Source organism: Chinchilla lanigera, unplaced genomic scaffold (assembly GCF_000276665.1).
Source record: "Chinchilla lanigera isolate Chin_1 unplaced genomic scaffold, ChiLan1.0 scaffold00019, whole genome shotgun sequence".
Lineage (NCBI taxonomy): Eukaryota > Metazoa > Chordata > Mammalia > Rodentia > Chinchillidae > Chinchilla > Chinchilla lanigera.
In genome coordinates, this window is record NW_004955420.1 from 21,707,107 (window position 1) to 21,728,478 (window position 21,372).

The 21,372-nt window shown below is 38.8% G+C and overlaps 1 protein-coding gene across 1 annotated transcript; it reads left to right on the forward strand.

The window, feature by feature from the left end:
- Positions 1 to 511: 511 nt before the first annotated feature.
- Positions 512 to 21,080, forward strand: Tra2b (transformer 2 beta homolog (Drosophila)). The gene is made up of 9 exons (XM_005383286.2): positions 512 to 705; positions 12,099 to 12,232; positions 13,024 to 13,186; positions 15,190 to 15,378; positions 16,930 to 17,045; positions 18,205 to 18,288; positions 19,088 to 19,147; positions 19,576 to 19,649; positions 20,085 to 21,080. The coding sequence occupies exons 1-9, from the start codon at positions 670 to 672 to the stop codon at positions 20,093 to 20,095; spliced, it is 867 nt and encodes a 288-aa protein (XP_005383343.1). The 5' UTR covers positions 512 to 669; the 3' UTR covers positions 20,096 to 21,080.
- The last annotated feature ends 292 nt before the right edge of the window (positions 21,081 to 21,372 follow it).

The window sequence follows — 21,372 nt, forward strand, 5'->3', positions numbered from 1 at the left end:
CAGACTACAACTATTTTCAGAACAGTTTGTGTCTAATTTTGTGTAAAAGACCTTTTTTTTAAAAAAACCAAGGCAGTAAAGGAAAGCGGTGCAACACGACTAAAATGCAAAGTAAAGCGGGAAGCAGCACACGAACAGCTACCCTCTTCAATCAAGGCACAGAACGAGACAAACTAATCAGGCAAAAGAAAAAAATGAGGAAAACGGAGGCCATTTCTTCCCTCCTCCCACCCTGGACGGGTACCGCGGAAAGTTCCAGAAAGCATCCAAGCGCTGCTGGTGTCGTCACCGCGCTGCGTGGCGACCACCTCCGAAGCCAACTGAGAGGTTCGCTTTCCCGCCTCACAGAGCCCCGGAGGTAGGGGCGGGGCCGCGCGAGGGGACGTGGCGACGTCACGTCCGGTTAGGGACGCGCCGCTGTGTATGGAAGAACAAGCGGGGGGCGGGGCTAAGAAAGCGCGCGTTCTCGAGGGGGTGGAGCCCATTTAGGAGCGGCGCGTCACGTCCGGTAGAGTTAGAGTCCTTGCGGAGGAGGTGCGGAGCGCTTCGGCTCTGAGCGACTGACCAAGCCGGGTTCCGCGAGGCTGCGGCGAAGCCTCTATAGAGAAGGCGCGAGAGCTTGGCAGCTTCGATTGGAGCCCAGCGAGCGGCGACGTCAAACCAGGAGTCATGAGCGACAGCGGCGAGCAGAACTACGGCGAGCGGGTACGGACGGCTGGCGTAGGGGCGGCTGTGTGGTCCCAGCGGTTTGCATCTCCCAGGCCCGCCGGGCTCGGGCCGGCAGTCGGGGGCGTGTTAGGCTCCGAAGTGTGAAGCCGGGAGGGGTGGAAGCCCGGGTTCGGATGCCCTTGCAGAAAAAGCCTCTTCTGGTCGGGAGGGAGTCCGCCGGCGGCTTCGTGGGGCTCGGCCCCCCGTCCGTCGTCTTTTCCGTTATTGGGGGCAAAGATTAAAAATGGCCGCGGCGGCCCCTCGGCGTGGGGGAGGGGAGCGGTGTCTGGTTTCGCCGTTGCTCTCCTGCGAGGCCGCGCCGCAGCCATCTTGAGCTGGCGGCCGGGCGCGCCGCCAGCGGCACAAAATGGCGGAGCCGCCGCCCGTCTACGCGGGCCGGGCCGCCGCGCGCCGCGCGGGAGAGGGAGGTTTCCACCCGCTGCTCGGACCCGAGTTCCGAGGACGCTTTCCGAGGGGACACGGTGGAGAGTATTGCGGGGGCCCTTTGGAATGCGTGGGGCACGCTGCTTCCGCTACTTGGAGGGGACCGCGCGCGGGCTTTGTGTTGGTCCCAAGTGGGGGGTTGTACTGGCGAGAAGGCTTTCTGGGTAGAAGTTCCCGCTAGCATCAGAGGAGCTCACGACAAGATTGAAGATGGTTTTCCCTGGGGTCGTGCAGGAGAAATTGGCGGGCAACGATTTCTGGCGCCGTTGCTTCCTTTGTTTGAAGGCATGCTAAGCCTGAGCCGTTACGCCCTTCAGTTTCCCCGCAAAGATGGAGTCTTGGGCATAAGATGCAGAAACTGCGGGGCTAAGACAGTTGCTAAGCTTGAATACAGTAACTTCCCTTAGGGTTCGGGGAGCACCGAATGAAGAGCCAAAAAACGGGGTTTGCCAGAATTTATTTGGAGGTCAAGGAAAACTTGTTAGCGTAGAGGTAATAGAAATGATTTTTGAAGCTTAGACGAATAGGTTGGGTAGAACTTGTGGTTGGTTGGATCTGGTTCTTCCACGTAGTTTTTTGCTTGTCAAGTTTTCGCTAGCTGAATGTTAGGGCTACTCCAAGGTCTGAATACTGTTTTATCAGGTTTTGTTTTTTGTTTTTGTTTTTGTTTTTGGTTTTTCTCCGGTACCGGGAACCGAACTCACGACCTTGCGCTTGCCAGGCAGGCGCTTTTGCCGCTGAGCTAAATCCCCAGCCCCTTTATCAGGTATTTCTATGCGAAGGTCTTGCACGCTTGTACATTAAAAAGACCTTTGATGGTGTCGTAGAAAGCGGTTTTTTTGTTTGTTTGTTTTGGTTTTTTTTTGTTTCGTCTTTTTGAGACAAGGTCTCGCTGTGCAGTCCAGACTGGCCTTGAGCTCACTTTGTAGCCCCGGCTGGTCTCGAACTCATAAGGATCCTCCTGCCTCAGCCTCCCGAGTGCTGGGATTATAGGCGTGCGCCACCACGCCTGGCTGAAAGGGCTTTTTTAGAAAGCATTTTTTTTTGCTCCCGGTACCTCAGTTAATTTGGAGCCAAATCTGATTAAACCAAATTAAACCAATCAGGCTTTGCTTTTATATATACAGACGAATATTGGGTTTTAGGATTTTATGCCCACCTCAAGGTAATTGACTTCATTGACCCCAATGCGTACGTAATTTTCTTAAATTCTTGTTTTGTTACGGTACGAATTTGATTTGAGCTTTCCACTTGGTGCCATTTGAATGTAGTGTTGAAGCTAGTCGGTGTTTGGACTGGGAAACATGGTTTTAAAAGAAAAGTCTTACTAAGGAGGGTTAAATTAAACATATGTTATATGAAGAAAGAAGTAGGTCCCAGTTTGACACATCTAAAGGGAAATTGTCACTCTACAGTTTGAAATTTTCAAAATTGAGCTTACTTATACTAATACAAGGTAACTGTTTATTCACGACCCTGAATGGGCATTTGATCAATTGAAAAAGGAGAAAGAAAAGCTTGTTGAAAGTGATATTTCTCAGTATAAGAACCTTCACTTACGGGAGATTTCCAAACCTTGCAGTTACGGAATAGTGGAGTTGTTTGGTGGCTGTGTTTGCTTTCCACAGGTGATGTTTAAATGGAAGCAGAACAGCTGAAACTAACAACGCCTGATGAAACCACAAAGTTCAGTGGCGCAGTTTAAAAATAATGCAAGGTAGTTCAGGCCCCAGCGCTATACACACAAGGCAGAATAGGGCTGATTGGCTAACCTTCCCTTTCGTAATTTTTTTTTTCTTAAAGACTGGGTGTTACTGTGAAGTTCAGGCTGGCAGAAGTCCTGCCTCAGCCTCCAGAGTGCTGGGGTCACAGACTTGGTGGTCACAGGACATGGTGATGTCCATCTGACCTTCCCCAGCACCCTCCAGAGTGCTGGGGTCACAGGACATGGTGATGTCCACCTAACCTTCCCTTTTGAAAGTGCTTGTGTTCCAAAGGAATTTTTAAAATGTTCCAGACAGTAATCTTTGGCTATACCTGGTGTAAATAGCGTCTCTGGAGCCTGGAAAAAGGATTTCATTGATCTCTAGGCTCGTAAACATTGTAAACGGTTAATTGAAAACGCCTAGATCTCCAGTGTGACCTCATTTGTCAGTGTAGTAACTCTTGAGTTTCCCTCTCCTGTACAGTAGTAGTTGCTTCTTCTGTATCGATTTGGTCCCAGATAGTGTTGGGTGAATATTCACACAACTGTGGTTCATTATGTTTTCCTCATCTTTGTCTGTGGGGTTTAGCATTTCCCAGCTGATTTATAAAGTCAGCTGTCTTCCCTAATCTGCCCAAACCAAAGTAAAATCTCGTTTCCTCTCCAGATTAATGTCGGTATTTTCCAAAATGGTTCACATCTTGTAAAGGAGTTGAGTCCACCTTTTTTTTGAGACTCAGCAGTTTGTCATATGTCACAATTCTGAAGTGTAACTCTTTAAAAACCCCAAATTGTCAGATATAGGCCTGTACAGTTAGCATGTTCTCTGGTCTTCCATGTGATATTCTATGCTCTGAGATTATAATTATTTTGTACCAATGAGCCTACCTCAAGAATCCAGAAACTAAGGAAACACTATCGTATAGGCTAGGTGTTTTAAATTTGTTAAAGATAATTCAAGGTTACAGTAGCAGTTTTAAGCAAACATTCTGACAGAGCAGGTTCTCCAGTAGAATATTACTTTGTGTACACTCATTGTGTTTTGCAACGCAGGCACTTTCATTCTTCCTGTCTTTTTTTTTTTTTTTTGTCTTTATCTTTTTGATACCGGTTTCCGTGTGTAATTTAGGTTGGCCTTGAACTCACTTTGTAGCCCAGGCTGACCTCAACACAGCTGGCCTCCTGCTCCTGCCTCAGCCTCCCAAGCGCTGGGATTACAGGCTTGCTCCATCACGCCCGGCCGGCACTTTTATTCTTTGAAAAGATTAATAGCTTCTCTGTAGAATCCTATCAAATGACCTTTTAAAATTCTGCAGTTTTTCTCTCCTAATCTTGGGATGTCTCTGTTTCTGTAGTTAGCTGGTAGCTCTATAAGCTCTCTGAAGCATTTCTTTCTAAAGAATTGGAGCCATCCCACCAAACTCCTTTTTAAAAGAATTAATTAGAAGTTTGAGGAATTCGTTTGGCTGTTTTGTATCACTGTGACTCTGGCTAGGTATGAGTGTTGAAACCAGATTGAAATATTTTTCTTTGGTTTAAGTAAGAATACTTTAATATTGTGGATATTGTTTGGAGATAGAAGGTGGCTTTTCAAACTGAAATACAAGGTAAGTATTGCTGGTTTTGTTACGTTTGCAGAGGATGTTAGAAGGTCAGAGATGTATTAATGGAATTTGCCTTGTTTGTGCGCCCTGCCTGTCCCTGTATGGGTACAACCCCAAGCCCAAGGGATAAATGTTAATGCTGTGCATTTTTTGACAGTTAAGTTCCTATTTTGCCCAAGACAAAGACAGAGTAATGGTTGTCTCTTGACCTTATGTTTTGTCACGTTGATCTGCATTTATACAAAAAATACTGTTTTCTTACAAGGTACGGTGATTGATGTTTAGGAACTTCTCAGTGTTTTTATCGATCTAGTATTTTGAAGTAAGGGTCAAAACAGAATTAGGTATTGTCATCACTTTGTATGTTTTTAAGCTGCAAGCCAAAAAAAGTTTTCATCATAGCAAATCATAGTCTCAAATTCCAAAAATCTTTGCTTTGAATTGGGTTTTGGAGGTTTTCAGATTAGTTTAATAATGTAAACTGTCATATGGCAACTTGGATGAGGTTCCTGTTGCATTACAATTTTTTGTTTGGTAGGTAAAAATACAGTCCTCAGAAAGCATACTTGTTTTTATTGAAAAGTACTGAGTATTTTGTGTATGTAAATTTAAGGGTCTGCTGTTTCGCAGATCTCCTAAACATGCAGCTTACAGCTGATTTGAGCATGTCAGATGGTTTTCTTCAGAGGCTGTTCTCGGTCTTTGAGGATTTGTTTTTCTACCATCCTTCTGGTAGATGATTTGAATGCAGAAAATAGTCCATACTGTTAGGAACATTGACCTTTCTATAGCAAGGTTGAGTTTTTCTTTGCTTCTCCCATTTATTAAAAATATTTCAACTGTAAAAACATAATTTGTGCATGTTTAATGGTAAATAGACTCCAGTGGTAGTCCCTAAAAACACTTTAACAAAAATTGTGCTGATGATGGAACAAGATTATTTCTAAGTGTAGGGTCTTTTAATCAAAATGCATAACATTAACCTAATCATTGGTCATCTACTTCTATAAAGTGGCTGTTTGAACTTTAGCAGCTAAGTGGAACTAAGCCTGATACTTCGTGTTTTTATTCTTAGAACGTAGCAGAAGGAAGAAGTTGGAAAGGAATAATGAAATAATAGCAGGAAGGTGTCTATGTTGGAACAGTGCTATCTAGAGCTTTGGCCTCTATTCCAGTATCTTCTGCATCTAAGCCCTTGTATCTACTAAGGAGGCCTAAGGAAACCTGCTTGGCATTCTGATTCCACGATTACATTTGTGCTGCCAGTAAACATTACATTTTAGTGATGGATATTAAAATCAGTTACTGTGACTCCCTTTAAAAAAAAAAACAAAACAATTTAAAACTTTCTCCCAGATTAAATAAACAATAATTGACTTTACAACTAGACTGAACATTATAGTTCTACTTTGTTAGAAAGATGTCACACTTTGCCAGTGTAGCCATGGTTGTCTTTATTTTCAGATAGGTATAAAGACTACTGTCTCTATTTTTTTTTAAGCTTTCATTTTTTTTTTTTTCCCCAGAAAGAAAATGTAGGAGAGGAAATGATTGGTAAAATGAAAGATTGCACGGGGAGGTGCAGGATAAAAGGAAAATTAGAATGTTCTATGCAGGCAGTATTAATATGTCTATGTTCAGCAAATTTAAAATATACTAATCTAAATTCTTTAATTATGTGAGGTGAGCTACAATTTTCTCTTGTCACCTTTTAAAGTAGAATTTCTCTTTTAAATATCAAGAAGACTTGATATTTTGCTCATTGAGGGAGAAACTTTGCAACAAAATTCTTTGAAAATACCACTGTTGGATTCATTTGCTTTGCTTCATAGCTATTGCCATATAGTAGTAGTTGACTTGTTTCAGTTCTAAATTTAGTAACTGGGCATTCATACTACAAAATTTCTTTAGAGCAGGTTTCCCAGGGGTCGGTTGAACTATACTCTTCCAAATTGTCGGATTCCCTGACATTGTCTAATAGTGCTTTTCTAAATACACAGTATAAAACGTGTGACATAAAATAACATTCTTTTGTCCTACCTTGGGAAGTCACAATATTGTAGACCTTTTCGACCCTGAGCCTTTGTTACCATTGTACAAGTGAATTTGTCCATGCTTTTCTTTCTTGCACTTTCGTATTAATGTGTCACTTTTTGACTAGAGATGTGCTTTGACACTTAACATTTTCTATTGAATACAATAAGAAGTGTGAAATGTAAATAGTTCTTAAAATGTTAAATGAACAGTAAATGTTCAGTGGGCACTTCACTTTCAATTTAAGCTTGATAAATTAGAGTAGATAAATGAAATTGATTACCATATACTAGAGCCAACAGAAAACTGTAGTTTTGGTTTTTTGAGCTGCGTATTCTAGTTTTTTTTTAATCCAAAACAACAAAAGGGATATTTTTTTCTAGTTTCAGCACTGGATTTTATCCTGGAGTTTTAAAATATTCTTCATCCTGTTCTTTTTCTATTAAGGTTAATGTTGAAGAAGGAAAATGCGGAAGTCGTCATATGACAAGTTTTATAAATGAGTATTTGAAGCTCAGGAATAAGTGAAGCTGAAATTTGAAAAAATAAAAGAAAGAATGCATGCTAATTATCAGACCAGAAGTCCCACTTATAGAATATTGAGCAATTTGTGTGAAGTGGGGAAGATGAAAGAAGTCAGAATTTGAAACGGAAGAATGAAGAAAAGAAATAAAAATGAAGTTAAGATAAGAAGTAATCTGGAATCAGAAAGCACTACGCTAAGTAATTACTAGTCTGTTTATGTGTCCCTGTATATTTTGCTAAACATGCATGCATTATTTGTTTAATAGAAGAAAATATATACAGGGTAAAGAAGTGCCTTCCGAGGGAAACGTTTAAATTAGGTAATTCTAATTTTAACTGCTTAGTCCAATGATTGAAATGCAAAGCTTTAAAAATAACCCTTTGTAGTCAAATAACAAGCATAGTGAGCTCTCCACCATGGGTAACAGTTGGCCTCCTGTTGTCCCCTGTGTCTTTCATCTAACTTTGGTGATTCTGGGGCATGAGTGAGTACCTCCAAAATTGGAACTGATGGTCTCTATGCCACTGCCCTTGGACTCTTAAAATGCATTGACCTTTTTCCTTCGCTGAACAATGTATAGTTAGAGTGTTTTCTGTCACAGTTTTTCCACAAGAATGTTAAAGGATGGTTACGTACCCAAACCCCCAAAATCCAAGCAAAGCACTGAGTTAGTTTCCTTTGGCATTAAAAGCATTAGTTTGTTTCCTAGATAGTTGTAGTAGAAAGCTGTGAGTATTTAGGTATAGGCCCTCTAATGTTTAGATGCTTATGTGCCAAACAAATTCTGTTTAATGCTTGTTCCAGATGAATGACTGTTTTTCTGCTGAAATGTTTCCTTTAGAAGTGAAGTCCTACAAGTGAACAGGATAACTAATTCAAGGTGCAGTAGTATAGTAGCAGGTGCTTTATTCCCTTTTCTCTTAACAGTGTTTAGCTATCATAACGATGTTAAAGATGCAAAGATAATGAAACAGCTTTATTCTGGTTCATTAATCCTGCTTGCTGTGAAAATTAGTCTCCAAAGTTGGCTTTTCCTGTTTCACTTTAGCTATATAGAATAATAGCTGATGGGTGTAGTATTACCCTCAATTAAAATGGGACATACACATGCAAAGTAGTACCCAATATCAGGCCCCAGAAAAATTGCCTTCTGCTCCAGTTGAGAATGCCATGGGTATTATCTTACACACTTCTACTTAAAGTGAAGAAGCCTTTAAAAACTTTCGAGACAGTTGTCAAGTCTTAAACTCAATGAAAAAAGTGACTTGGGCTTTTTGAAGGATCCATGTTTTTTATGGCCACAGTGTGAAACTTGTGCTTTTTTGTTTTGCAAAGAGAACAAAATTACTCCTATTTATGAGATAGTTTTTGCATTTGCTTTGCCCCAGTTGTTGCTTTGTAAAACCTTGGCCACAAACCAGTAACAACATGAATGATGTTAGTTTTGCTTGGAGTTACTTAAAGGGCAAGCACGTATCTGAGGTAAAAATGATGTTAATAGGTGTATCTACTCGAGCCCTTGGGGTCCAAAAGGAAAAATAATGTTAGTCCCCTAAGCGAAAGAAGTTGGGATCTGATTATATGGCCTAAGCTGTAGACTTGAGCTAAAAATGTTGATGTTAGTGGGCCATCTCTCGCATTTTGTTTTCTCCCTTGGCCACATCATCTTTGAGTCTTAAGTGGGTCTGGGAGGTAAGGGGATGATGGGCCTTTGATGCTGAGACAGGCACGACAGGGAAGACTGAATTGATCAGCAGGGCTTGGTAAACGCTGAGGGCAGCAGAGCCAAGAAAGTGCTTTTGCCAAGGTGAGAAAAATAAAATCTGGTAGTAACGACATGACTTCTGAAATTGAGTCAGTGAGTCTTAGCTAGCATCATACACATGAACTTTGCTTTTGAAAAATTGTGAACTCCCAACTTTCGATTTACTAAAATAGAGTTCCATTTAGGGCTCTATTTTAAAAGGCTTGTAGAGGGTTAGTGCATACCACATCTAAATGTAGTCTTTTGCTGTTTTAAATTTACATACTGCATCTAGTTTTTAAAGTAAGTGAGTAGGATGGTTATTTCTTTTACCTCATTCAGTAAGTTCTTCTGAGATTATTACTGTTCTCAAAATTGGGAGATGTTGATTAAGATACCTTGTTGGAAGGCAGTTTGTTTTTTTTTTTAACCTGATGTGTTTCTTGTAGATTGTGTATTCATGTATGGCTAAGATCCAGTCAGTAAGATTTGATTGATTCCCTGAGCATTTTTTCAGCTAATTTTTGGCTTTTATTTATGCTTTCAGTTCTTTTGAGCCATTGGTGTCCAGAGCAGGTTTTTTTGTAGGATTCTATTATGTTGACACCTGTAACTTGTCAGCCCTCAGAATAAAATTTGAAATATCCTTGTACAGCTTCTCCAACCTTTTCCCCTTCCCTACTAGTTTTATAATTTACCCATGTATTACAGTTTAAAATAAATGCTATACTTTGGATTTGGCTAATCATTTTAGGTCTTGTTAAAAATAAATTAAATTCTTTGCATATTTTCCCAACCAGCTAAGTGGCCACCATAACTGCAGCAGTGTTTGGCTTCTTTAAGAGAATAACCCTGATAGGGATGAAGTTGGAGGTGTTCAGATGTTAGTACAACTAGGTAGGAATACAGACAAGGACATTTTGCATTCCAGTGTTTCTATTATTCCTGGTCTAAGATTGCTCACAAAATATATCTGCATACCCAGTTAGAGTTGGAGGCTAACTGAACACATAGGATTTTACAAATATTAAAACTCTGTTGTAGTTTCTTCCTTCCAGGGCAGGATCTTTCCTTCCGATGGACAGACTAGTGAAGTATCTCCGCTTGCAAGACAGTTGTTAAATAAAGTAGGGGTCTTAAAAGCGGGAACTTAACTTTGCACCTGCTCATCCTTTATAGTCAAATTCTATGCTGATTTCTATTAGACAAATTGATTTTTTTTCACTTGTGTGAGAGACTATTAGTCTGTTCTCCTTTCTGAACAAATTCTTGTTCTCCATTAGCGCTTATAATTGTTCTATGAAATAAGCTTTCCAGTATTGTAATAAAGGTATTGAGCTGGCTTTTGAGTTCTTCAGTTCTTTCTTTGCTATATGTGCTGTCAACGTGAGCACCATTTCTGTCTTTTCTAGATTAGCTTTTGTCATTTTAAAATATGAGGCTTTTGTTCAAGGAGAGAGGGGTCCATTTTGTTACTTGCATTCAGAGCATTTGATAGAGAAATCAAGGGCTTCTTAATTGGAGCCCCCAGTGCAGTTAATACATTTTTTAACCATTTCTTGGCATTAAAGGCCTTTATTGTTACTAGTAAAAAAGGGTATCTTTCATTTCAGTTCATTCACTGGGGAGAAGAGAGTTGGGAGAGAAGGTCATTTCTCATGTCACTTCACACGTTTTTATAATGACTTAATAAAAGTATTTGAAATTTTCTAGTTTGGGACTAGAGACCTGAACTTGTTTTCTTGGCTGTGACTTTATTTTCTGTTTTAAACTTCAAACATTAGCATGTCTCTTCTGATCTATATACCTTTTTTTTTTTCTCCTGTGCCTTCCTTGAACAAGTCTAGACTCTTAAGATGTTCTAGGCCATAATTTATAATAACTGCGTACCTTTCATTCTTTCAAGAATGGCCAGAATATTGTGAACTATTAGAGGAGCCCTCTAGTGATAACTTTTATATGAAAAATTTCAGCTTCCATTGCTCATACAGTGACAGTATGGTGATACTGCCTACTTTTTAGTCTTGTTGAAAACTTCCTTAGCAGTCAGACCCGAGTGAGTGCTAACTGTCCTTCTCTATCCACTTTCCATCCACTTTTTGGTACCTTTGTAGAGCTTTTTCTTGATTCTATTAATATACTGTATTTGTGATCCTTTTCTGCTAGTTGACTACGTGCCTTTGCCTTATACCATTTGGCCACTCCTTTGCTGGTAGTCTCTTTCAAGGTTTTTTTTTTGGGGGGGTGCCACTTTTCTGCCTGCCAGTTGCAGTTTTGATTGGGAAAGCTATGAGTCTACAGTATTTATCTAGTCTTTGGTCTTTACGCATGGTTTGTTGTTGTTGTTGTTGTTTTTTTTTTTTTGGTCTTTTTGAGGCAGGGTCTCACTATGCAGTTCAGGCTGGCCTTGAGCTCACTTTGTAGCCTAGGTTGGTCTCAAACTCCCAGTGATCCTCCTGTGTAAGCCTCCCAAGTGCTGGAATTACAGGCGTGCATCACCACGCCCAGCCCCTACACATAGTTTCTGAACTCTCCCCTTCCTGGGCCCTAGATTAGGTGCTCCTGCTTTAATATGTCCTTTGTGTAATATTTCTGGTTTACTTGTTCTCTATTCCTTAAAGGTCACTCTGGGTCCATCTCCATGTAGTTGAGGAAGCTGTGGCCCTTTGGCACCCTCTCCACTCTTAACCTCTATACAGTTTTCTGTCTTTTTGTTATAGCTCCATCTGATAAGAGTTTCTTAAAAGTTCGCTCTCTTCATTACATGACAAGGGTTTTGTAGGATATATAGTGTCTAGCTGACTCTTGAGAGTTTCTACTTTTCAGGACTTAAAAGTGAGATCATTGTGCTTGTCTCTTTTTGCTCAATAAATAGTTTGAAAACTTAAAGTCTTACAAATACCAAAAAGATTTTTTTTAAAGTTTTACAGGTTTTGTAGGGTTTTGTTTTATCAGTTGCAGCTTGGCTGAAAGTTACAAAGTAAGGTTTCATAGTTAATAAGGTTGTTTCTCACCCTAGTCTTTATTCCTGAAGTACAGTCCTTGGACAGTTCCCTTAAGCACTTGACTTGGCAACCCTTTCTTAAGGGAGTGGGATCAGGTAATTCTTATCCCTGCTCCAGAAAGGTGGAAGGAAGAACAAGCTAAGTGACTTTTATGCCATTTGGAGCAGTGAAACTACTACTCCAGGTATACTCAGTTCCTACCCTTACCTGTATTTTCTTATCTTTGCAAGAAGATTGCTCTCCCTTCACCATTTATCTCACAGCAGCTTATTTGTTATTTAAGTTGCCCAGAAAGTATACAAATTAAACTTTTGACATCTACGCGTAGGAATCCCGTTCTGCTTCCAGAAGTGGAAGTGCTCACGGATCGGGGAAATCTGCAAGACATACCCCTGCAAGGTCTCGCTCCAAGGAAGATTCCAGGCGTTCCAGATCAAAGTCCAGGTCCAGATCTGAATCTAGGTAAGAAAGACGACTGCCTTGAGATTTTCTTCGTTGCTTGCTCTTAGCTCTGAAATTGGCTAGTGCTCTGAAAACTAGGAAGGTAGAATTAGATCATTTGATGGTTTATTATTGGTACTAGAAATGAATTTGAATTGAGGTTGTGGGAGAGATGATGTATGTTACTAAGAGGCTTGGCTTTTGGAGTCAGAGTTCAAATCTTACCTTTATTTTTCTATCTTGGGTAAATAAGTTTTGTGAAGCCTTTAGCTGCTTCTTAATAAAAGGCAAGTTAGTAATAGTCCTGTTTCTCTAGAATAGTGAGGATTCACTGAAAATAAGTAAATTGCTTATCAGTGTGAAATCTATATACTATAGAGCATTATTTTCAGTAACTACAATTCTTAGTAAGTAGGGGTATCTGTTACGTTATGCTTTCTGTTATACCACAGTGTACTTTCTTTTTTAATTATGTTAAGTGAATGGTGGGCATAATGGGAGAAACAAATGGAGGGTGATATTCTGAAAGGGAAAGATGGGCACGAACAGAGCTAATAGCATAATTATGTTGCATGATTCGGTTTTTGAAAGATTTTCATGTTAATTTGAAGAAATTTTGGGGGAGCTTGTGGTCTTAACAAAATTGAAATGATTATAGGAAGAAAGATAATGACCCCCATTTAATTGCTAACCATGTTGACATACACCTGCTTTGTGTTGCTCTTTTGGAATTAAATGTGAGAGTAGAGTAATAAGAATTGGAATCCATGTCTATTTCAGTTGGTCTTAACCTTGAAGCTTTTGCCTTACAGGTCTAGATCCAGAAGGAGTTCTCGAAGGCATTATACAAGGTCACGATCTCGATCTCGTTCTCATAGACGTTCCCGTAGCAGGTCTTACAGTCGAGATTATCGCAGACGCCACAGCCACAGCCATTCTCCCATGTCTACTCGAAGGCGTCATGTTGGAAATCGGGTAAGACGGAGGGAAAAACTATGAAGCAGGAAAATGCCTAAGTTAATGCGTTATTTTCAGGCCGACCCTAAATAACTTACTTTAAGCCCTCTGTTCCTTTGCTTTGGGCAGTTGAACCTCAATCCTTTGCAGTAACCTGTATTCCTGCCCTTTTTAAAATTGTTTTGAGACAGTCTTGCCAAATTAGCCAGGCTGGGCTGTTGTGAAAATCATAGTACATTAGTATGTTTAGCTCCATACCTTCTGGGTTTTTCATAAACTTTATAGAATACTCTTCTAAATTTCCCACTTACTTTTAGGTTAATGTATTTCAGATATTAAGACTTCTTATTTTATGAGAGTTCCCGATAAGATGGTGTACTACTTAATATGTTTATATTGGGGTTTCATTATAGAATCCAGGAGGTTTTGTGGGGAGAATTTAAAAGTGCAGTGTAATTTTCCCTAGTAAACTGTTATGGAAACTAGAATGTTAGTGATAGGGGTTTTTTGGTTTTTGTTTTTTTTCCTCTTAATTATGTCAGTGCAAGCTCTACTTAATACTTGTTAAAAGGTTTGGTATACATCCCTATTGGGTTATTTATGTGCATGTATGAACACTTGGCTGTCTACAGTGGCCCTGTTTTAATAGTAATTTCAGGGACTTTGGGTCCAAAATCATTAAGTAGAAAGTTCCCGAATACAAATTTATTAATTTTACTTAATTTCATTCAGTCCCTAGTAGCTGATGGAATCATGGGCCATTCTGGGCAAGGCATGAATCATCCCTTTTGTCTAGCTAGTCCATACCATGTTTACTACCTTTATCCATTGGTCACTTAGTAGCTATGAACCACATTCACGTGATTTCTGTTGTTAGTTTTACTGCACTTAATTTGTGAGTTAAATTTTATCATCAGTATGATTATTTAAAATACCTAATGCAGTGAAAATGCTACATAAATTATTGTGGGTATTGTTCAGGAAATGTGGCAGGAAGTCTCTCTGTTCAGTGCAGATGGGATTTCTTCCTTGCAAATATTTTCCATCTGAGGTTAGTTGAAACCTTGGGTACAGAACCCAGATACAGAACTTATTTCCTTGTGTCATCCTATAGTGGCATTTTTCTTCCATCCCCAGCTAAAGAAATCCCTCCCATCATTCAGGGTTTTTTTGTTTTGTATTGTTTTGTTTTGGTACCAGGAATTGAACTCAAGACCTCGCGCTTGCTAGGCAGGTGCTTTCACCACTGAGCTATATCCGTGGCCCATTCAGTGTATTTTAAATACTATGTTTTTCATTATTGGTGTAACATTTACATTGGAGTAGGCATTATAAGTAATGTAGTGAATGTGTCCTTTTATTGTTAACTTCATAGTGCCAAGAATTGAACCTTGTGGCCATGCACATGCTACACACATTGCCATTGTCCTGTAGTGAAGTACACAGAGGTATATAAATTGTATATAAAAGACTTAAGCAGCCACAGGTTTTAGTATCTACAAAAGGGTCCTAGAACCAATCTCCCACAGTACAGAAGTAGAACTTCTGTATTGTGGAGCTGTGTACTGTCTGTGATTTCTGGCATCAGTTGGGGGTCTTGGAACATGTCTCTTTTAATAGTAAATAGTTTTTCTAGCTGATATAACTATCCTGTTCTGATTATCTTTATTCATGCTTATAGTGAATGTGTGGATTTTAAGATTGATTAAATAGGGGCTGGGGATTTAGCTCAGCGGTACAGCACCTGCCTGGCAAGCGCAAGGTCCTGAGTTTGATTCCCGGTACCGGAAAAAAAAAAAAAAAAAGTTGATTAAATAGGATGCAAAGTTTGCTTTTCCACCAGTATGAGTGAGCTTCAGTTTCCCACTACTTAATTAGTTCTAAGGTTGAATACTGCCCATTTGCGATCCTCTTTTATTCACTCTTAGCGTTTGCAGTACTTAATGTTTTGTGATTTTATGGTTTATAATCATTATGTATTTTTATTGTGAGTAAAAGTTTGATATATTTTCTATTTCTAGGCAAATCCTGACCCAAACTGTTGTCTTGGAGTGTTTGGGTTGAGCTTGTACACCACAGAAAGAGATTTAAGAGAAGTGTTCTCTAAGTATGGCCCAATTGCTGATGTGTCTATTGTATATGACCAGCAGTCTAGGCGTTCAAGAGGATTTGCCTTTGTGTATTTTGAAAATGTAGATGATGCCAAGGAAGTAAGTAAAAGTTTATTTGTGCAGTTTTAAAAGCACCAGGCTTAAGTCCAAGTGATAATGACCCAGTGTTTAGATAGGAAATTATAGTTTCTATGGTATATGTGGAATATGTAATTATTTGAGTTAAATAGACGTTTCTGGGCACAGATACTAAATTCATTACTTTGAGCTAGTGTTGGTTTTTTGTTTTGGGGGACTTTTTCCCCAGTGTTTTGTGGAAAGATTTTAATCCATGCAGAATAACTGAAAAGTATGACTTGGCATTTTTTTTCGATAATCAAAACATACAACTTCCTTTTTCTGAACCAGCATATTTACTGTTTGGGCATGAATAAAACAATAATTTGATGTAGGATACCTAATCAGTGTTTACATGGAATTATTTTCTGCAGTGGAAAATAACCAAAAATGATGTTGACTCAAAAACTGAACTGGTTCTTGGAAAGTATACATTAGCCAATGACTGAATTAACTCTTAGGATTTCAATTAGTTTGAGGCACCAGGAGTGAAATTTTATTCTGTGAATCTATGTTCTATTTAAGAAATTTCCATTCCCAGCATTTATATTTCAGGCTTTAAATGGAAATGGTGGCTGGTATCATCCTCAAGGGAAGTAATAAGGGGGTGGTAAAGGAATAACATGTTTAGATATAACTAATTATAATTGATAACTTAGAATTTTGGGAGATTTGAAAGCGACCTTTTCAGATACACTTCTGGTTAGAAGTAGGATTTGTTCAGAATGACTGACAGTAGAGGTTTCTAGATTCCCTAATTCACATTTGCTGTAAGACAGAGCTCTCTGAAAAAGAGCAAATTTATCTGAATCTGCAGTGCCAGAAACTGAGACAAGGACTAACAAGCATTTTTAAAGATTACAAAATAACATTGGAATTAGAAACATGAATTCTGTGCAGGTTAAAAAGATCCCTCCGCACAGTTCCTTCAGCTACACAGTTCCTTCAGCTACAGTATAAATAAACCTAAGGTTTTGGAATGGTATGTGTATTTTTTTAACACATGCTTTTTGAGTCAGTGTATATTCTGGATAAAAGAACTACATATTAAAGCTTCCTGGTGTTTTCATCCCAAGTTTTGGCTTCCAGAACAGTGCTCAACAGCCTGTTTACTTCTGCCATTCCCACGAAGTAACCATAAGGAGAGGAAAAGAGCTGGGCTCCGTCGGTGCTATTTATTGAATTCTTACCTAGTGTTAACAGTTACATACATTCTTAATTTACAGGTCATTGAAAAATAGTCTGACCAGATTTGGTCCACAGATGAATTTGCTAGGAATTGCTTTTGACCCAAAAATATTGTCAGGTTCAAGTATTTCATGGGTCAGTGGCATTTTTGGATAAACTTTTTATGACTAGCTTTCACAAATACTTAAGAGAACCAGTTCATTTCTAATTTATAGGTAGACCTTATACTTTGACTGACATTAAAATCATGCAGCCAGAATGTCCAGTTAGCCTGTATAGAATAATTAGTGACATAGTTTGTCAAGAATGAGCTCTATGTGACAATTTATTATTTATCTTTTGAAGGCTAAAGAACGTGCCAATGGAATGGAACTTGATGGGCGTAGGATAAGAGTTGATTTCTCTATCACAAAAAGACCACATACCCCAACACCAGGAATTTACATGGGGAGACCTACCTAGTAAGTTTATTTTCAGTATTGAAAATGTGATGTACAGTTTAATTTGTGTGTGTATTTCAAGAAATACTCTTGCCCTTTTTATCCTATTAAACTTGGTAAACCTATTCAACAGAAAATATGCAGTTAAAATGGTCTGTTACAACTGAGTAGAAAACACGTTTCAGTTGCTGTACTGGAGTAGGAAAACTCCTTTATTGCAACTGTCACCAAGCGTGTATATATTATTAAAGAACACTCAGACAGAATAAAGTCCCCCAACTTAACTTCCTTTGAGCTGTGAATAAATTGCACAAGTAGCTCACTTGCCTGTGAGACATTGTCACAGTTGTGCTGCTGTGTGCTTACTGTACAGTAGTACTGTGCTCAGAGCCCAGGATACCCAGAAACGAGAGGAAACCTTGCATTGTGTAAGACTTTTTTTTTTTTTTGGTTTTTTGGTTTTTCTCCGGTACTGGGAACCGAACTTACGACCTTGCGCGTGCCAGGCAGGCGCTTTTGCCGCTGAGCTAAACCCCCAGCTCCGTTTTTTTTTTTTTTTTTTTGGTTTTTGGTTTTTGGTTTTTTGGTTCATTGTATAAGACTTGTTGGGCTTCTTAAGAACATTCTTCTGGTGTAGAAGTTAGGGACTACTTGAGTTACAATACATGCAGTGATTGCCATGTACTATTAGTGAAAGGGGAACCTTAGCCCTTAACTGAAACTGTATCCTCCTGTGGAGGTTTTTTATTTTTCTTTCCTTTTGGAAATAGGTAAGATTAGTGAACTGCTTTACTTTTTATTATAATTTTGAGGCAAGATCTTACTGGATTGCCCAGGCTGGCTCTGAACTTAGTCATCCTGCAGCCTCAGCCTCCCATGTAACTGAGGTTACAGGGTTGATTGACTTTTAATACAAAGCCAGGATAGGATCTGTGTACCTTCTTAGTCAAAATATTCAATATGTTTGCCGGTATTGTAATAAGGGAGAAGACAACGTTCACTAGTAGTGAGAACTACGATAGAAAGAGTAGTCATTTCCAGTTACCATCTGCCACTCCTAAGATGCAAGTGAAGCTTGCAACATACTGTATCTGAACCAGGTTTTAATAGCAAAAGTCATATCCAGGAAGCTAGGAAAGATCGCTTGAATTTTAAAAGAAGATAATGTTATTATTTGTAGTGGCAGTTCACGCCGTCGGGATTACTATGACAGAGGATATGATCGCGGCTATGATGATCGGGACTACTACAGCAGATCATACAGGTGTGTTACCATGTGGAAGGATCAACTCTGTTACACTGTAATTTAAACTAGCACTGTACTCAACCTTCGGCCTTTAAAAAAAGTTTGTGCGAGGGATATACCTCATAGTAGAATACCTGCTTAATATGTCTGAGGAACCCTTCAGTAAATTTATACCTTGTGGGGGTGCTAGGGATGAAACCTATGGCCTTGCACACACTAAGCAAGCACTATCATTGAGCAAAGTTCCTAGCCCCTACACTTAGTTTTTCATAGTAGGAAACAGAAACTCAAGTTGAAACCATATTTTAAGGTTATATCTTAAACTTGGTGTAGATTTCTGTGTAATTGTTCTGAAATATAAACAGGAATATTTATAACCTGATACATTGATAAGAATATAACATTTTCTTTTTCAGCATTGAGTGTAAACCAGGCTGACTTCAAGACAGTTAGTATAACAGTGGTAACAGTTTACTGTTTTAAAAAACATGGCTATTGAGTGGGATTTGGTAGAGAAGTTAAAGATGTAAGAAATGTGATTGTCCCATGTGTCACTTATCTCCAAATTATTGTATAAAATAGTGATTATGGAGGCCAATAAGGTTAAAAGTCTTTCCCCTTAATTCACTGTAGCATTTATTTAGCAGTGTGTTCTGTATGCTGTTGCTGGTCAGTTCAGCCAGCAGGGAGAGCTCTATGTCATTTTCTAATGGGTTGAAGAAAATGACTTCTATCACTGTACCTATAAGAAGTTGGGTCTTCCCTGTGCTTTGTGGGAGTTTAAACAAAGCTAAATTTTGTTTTTCTGTGTTTGCAGAGGAGGTGGTGGAGGAGGAGGTGGCTGGAGAGCTGCTCAAGACAGGGATCAGATTTATAGGTATGCCAAAAGATTTTAAATCTGGACAAATAAAAGTAGAAAGTTTCACAAAGATGTTGCCCTACTAATATTTTGGTAGAATTGCTTCACAAAATTGGTTTTCTTGAAACTCAAAAATACTGTTGACTGAAGTTAATAGATTGCGGTACAATTACAAATTTCATTAAGATTGGTGAGAGAAAGTTAAGCTCAAGGATAGTGGGTACTTCGGCTTTATAAAGTGATTCGTTCTCAACTCTTCCAACCCTCATGCCTAATGGAAAAATTTAAAAGGTTTATTAGGCCCTACTAGTTCGGGAAACGTATAAAGGGTTAGTTTACAGTCTTTGTATCACTTAGTTTGTGCTCTAGAGGCTATCTTAACTTTTAGATACACATAATGATCACATGATAGAGAATTCTTTTTTCTTCTTCTTCTTTTTTCACAGAAGGCGGTCACCTTCTCCTTATTACAGTCGTGGAGGATACAGATCACGCTCCAGATCTCGGTCCTACTCACCTCGTAAGTTTTTTTTATCTTGGTAGGATTTTGTGTATATATTGTGATACTAGTATCTTCTCGGTAACTTCCCTTTGTAAAGAATAGGTTAATTCAGATAGTTCTATTTTAATCTAATTTTTATGCTCACACCGACTCTATAGATGTTATACGTACAGGATATTCTGTCTCCCTTCTACCTTTTTTAGGTGTCTTGCAAATTTTGAACAACTTTAAAATGATTAAACTGCTATTAAAATGTTACCCAAGATTGAGTTAAACTCTTCAGCAATATCTGTTACTTAGCACTGATTACCTTGTTCCTAGTGTTAACAGTTGTGTAAAAGTGTCTTCTCACTGGAAGGACTTCAGCTCCTCGTAATCTCCTAATGGTAGTGTAGCCACAGTTTCTGTTGTTGATTTGTAAGCATTAAAATATGTTTTTCTTCTTCTTGCCAGGTCGCTATTAAAGCATGAAGATAAAGACTTTCTGAAACCTGCCATAGAGCTGGGATATTGTTTGTGGACAATATTTTTATTGTCTGTTTAAAAAGTGAACAGTGCCTAGTGAAGTTAGGTGACTTTTACACCTTTTATGATGACTACTTTTGGTGGAGTTGAAATGCTGTTTTCATTCTGCATTTGTGTAGTTCGGTGCTTTGTTCAAAGTTAAGTGTTTTCAGAAAAGTATGTTTTGCATGTATTTTTTTACAGTCTTAAATTTTGACTGCTGAGAAGTTTCTATTGTACAAAAAACTTCATTTAAAAGGTTTTTCTACTGAATCCAGGGTAATCTGAAGATTGAAGCCTGTGTGTAAAAAGCTACCAAATGGCAAAAAGCAACAATAAACAGTTTGATTTTTATTTTTCTTTCTAACATTGATACTTAGCAGAACTATTCAGATTTTAAGTTATCAGTAAGTTCAAAGGCAAAAATACCCACTTTCCTCCAGTCCACGAAACATACCATATTTAATATACCTACAACTAAGTGTTAAAAAAATATGCTCTGTAACTCTGTACTGCTAGTATTAGAACTAAGTTTTTCAATACAGCAAATGCTTAATGCTTATATAAATGTGGATTTGTCAGCCTTTCTGTAATCTGTATTATGTTTAGCAGGGAATAAGAAAAGTTACACATTGTGTATGCCTTAAGGCTATTTCTTAAAGCTGTTAAAAGGGAATAATGGTATTTCAGCTAGTTCTCGGCAAATGACAATACATTCCACCACAAATGTACTCTTGATCTTCTAGCTTTTAGACCATTTGAAAAACTGGGTGCTTCAAAGTACAGGATAAGAGAAGGGAACACTATACCTGTGTCATGGATGACCTGAAGACTGCCTGTTCATTTTTTAAATATTATTTTCAGGTCCTTTGCTAATCAAAGGAGGCCCAATTTCACTCAAATGTTTTGAGAACTGTGTTCAATAAATGAAAACGAAGAGAAAAATTGCTGGTGCACCTCAGTTCACAAAAAAGTACTTCTTCTACCTTATTACTTACAATGAGTCTTTCTATAGCCTGGTCCCTAACAGAGTGTATTTCTTGGTTGAATTGCATGCAAGAAAGATAAACTTTATGTTCATTGAAAGTTCATAGAGGTTGGAAAAGTGTATAAATGGGATAACCATCTCCCCTTGGGACAGAGTCATGTTAACTCTAGCTACCACACATATCTGAGGATAGCTGAAGTGCGTGTTAGGATCAGGTCTTCCACATTTATTTTCAGGACCAGCTTTAGT

Excerpts from the sequence above, each read along its gene's own strand:
- Tra2b (XM_005383286.2), top strand. The coding sequence starts at position 670 with ATGAGCGACAGCGGCGAGCAGAACTACGGCGAGCGG. Across the intron at positions 17,046-18,204 it reads TACATGGGGAGACCTACCTA|TGGCAGTTCACGCCGTCGGG; the intron begins GTAAGTTTATTT and ends TATTATTTGTAG. Across the intron at positions 19,148-19,575 it reads GACAGGGATCAGATTTATAG|AAGGCGGTCACCTTCTCCTT; the intron begins GTATGCCAAAAG and ends CTTTTTTCACAG.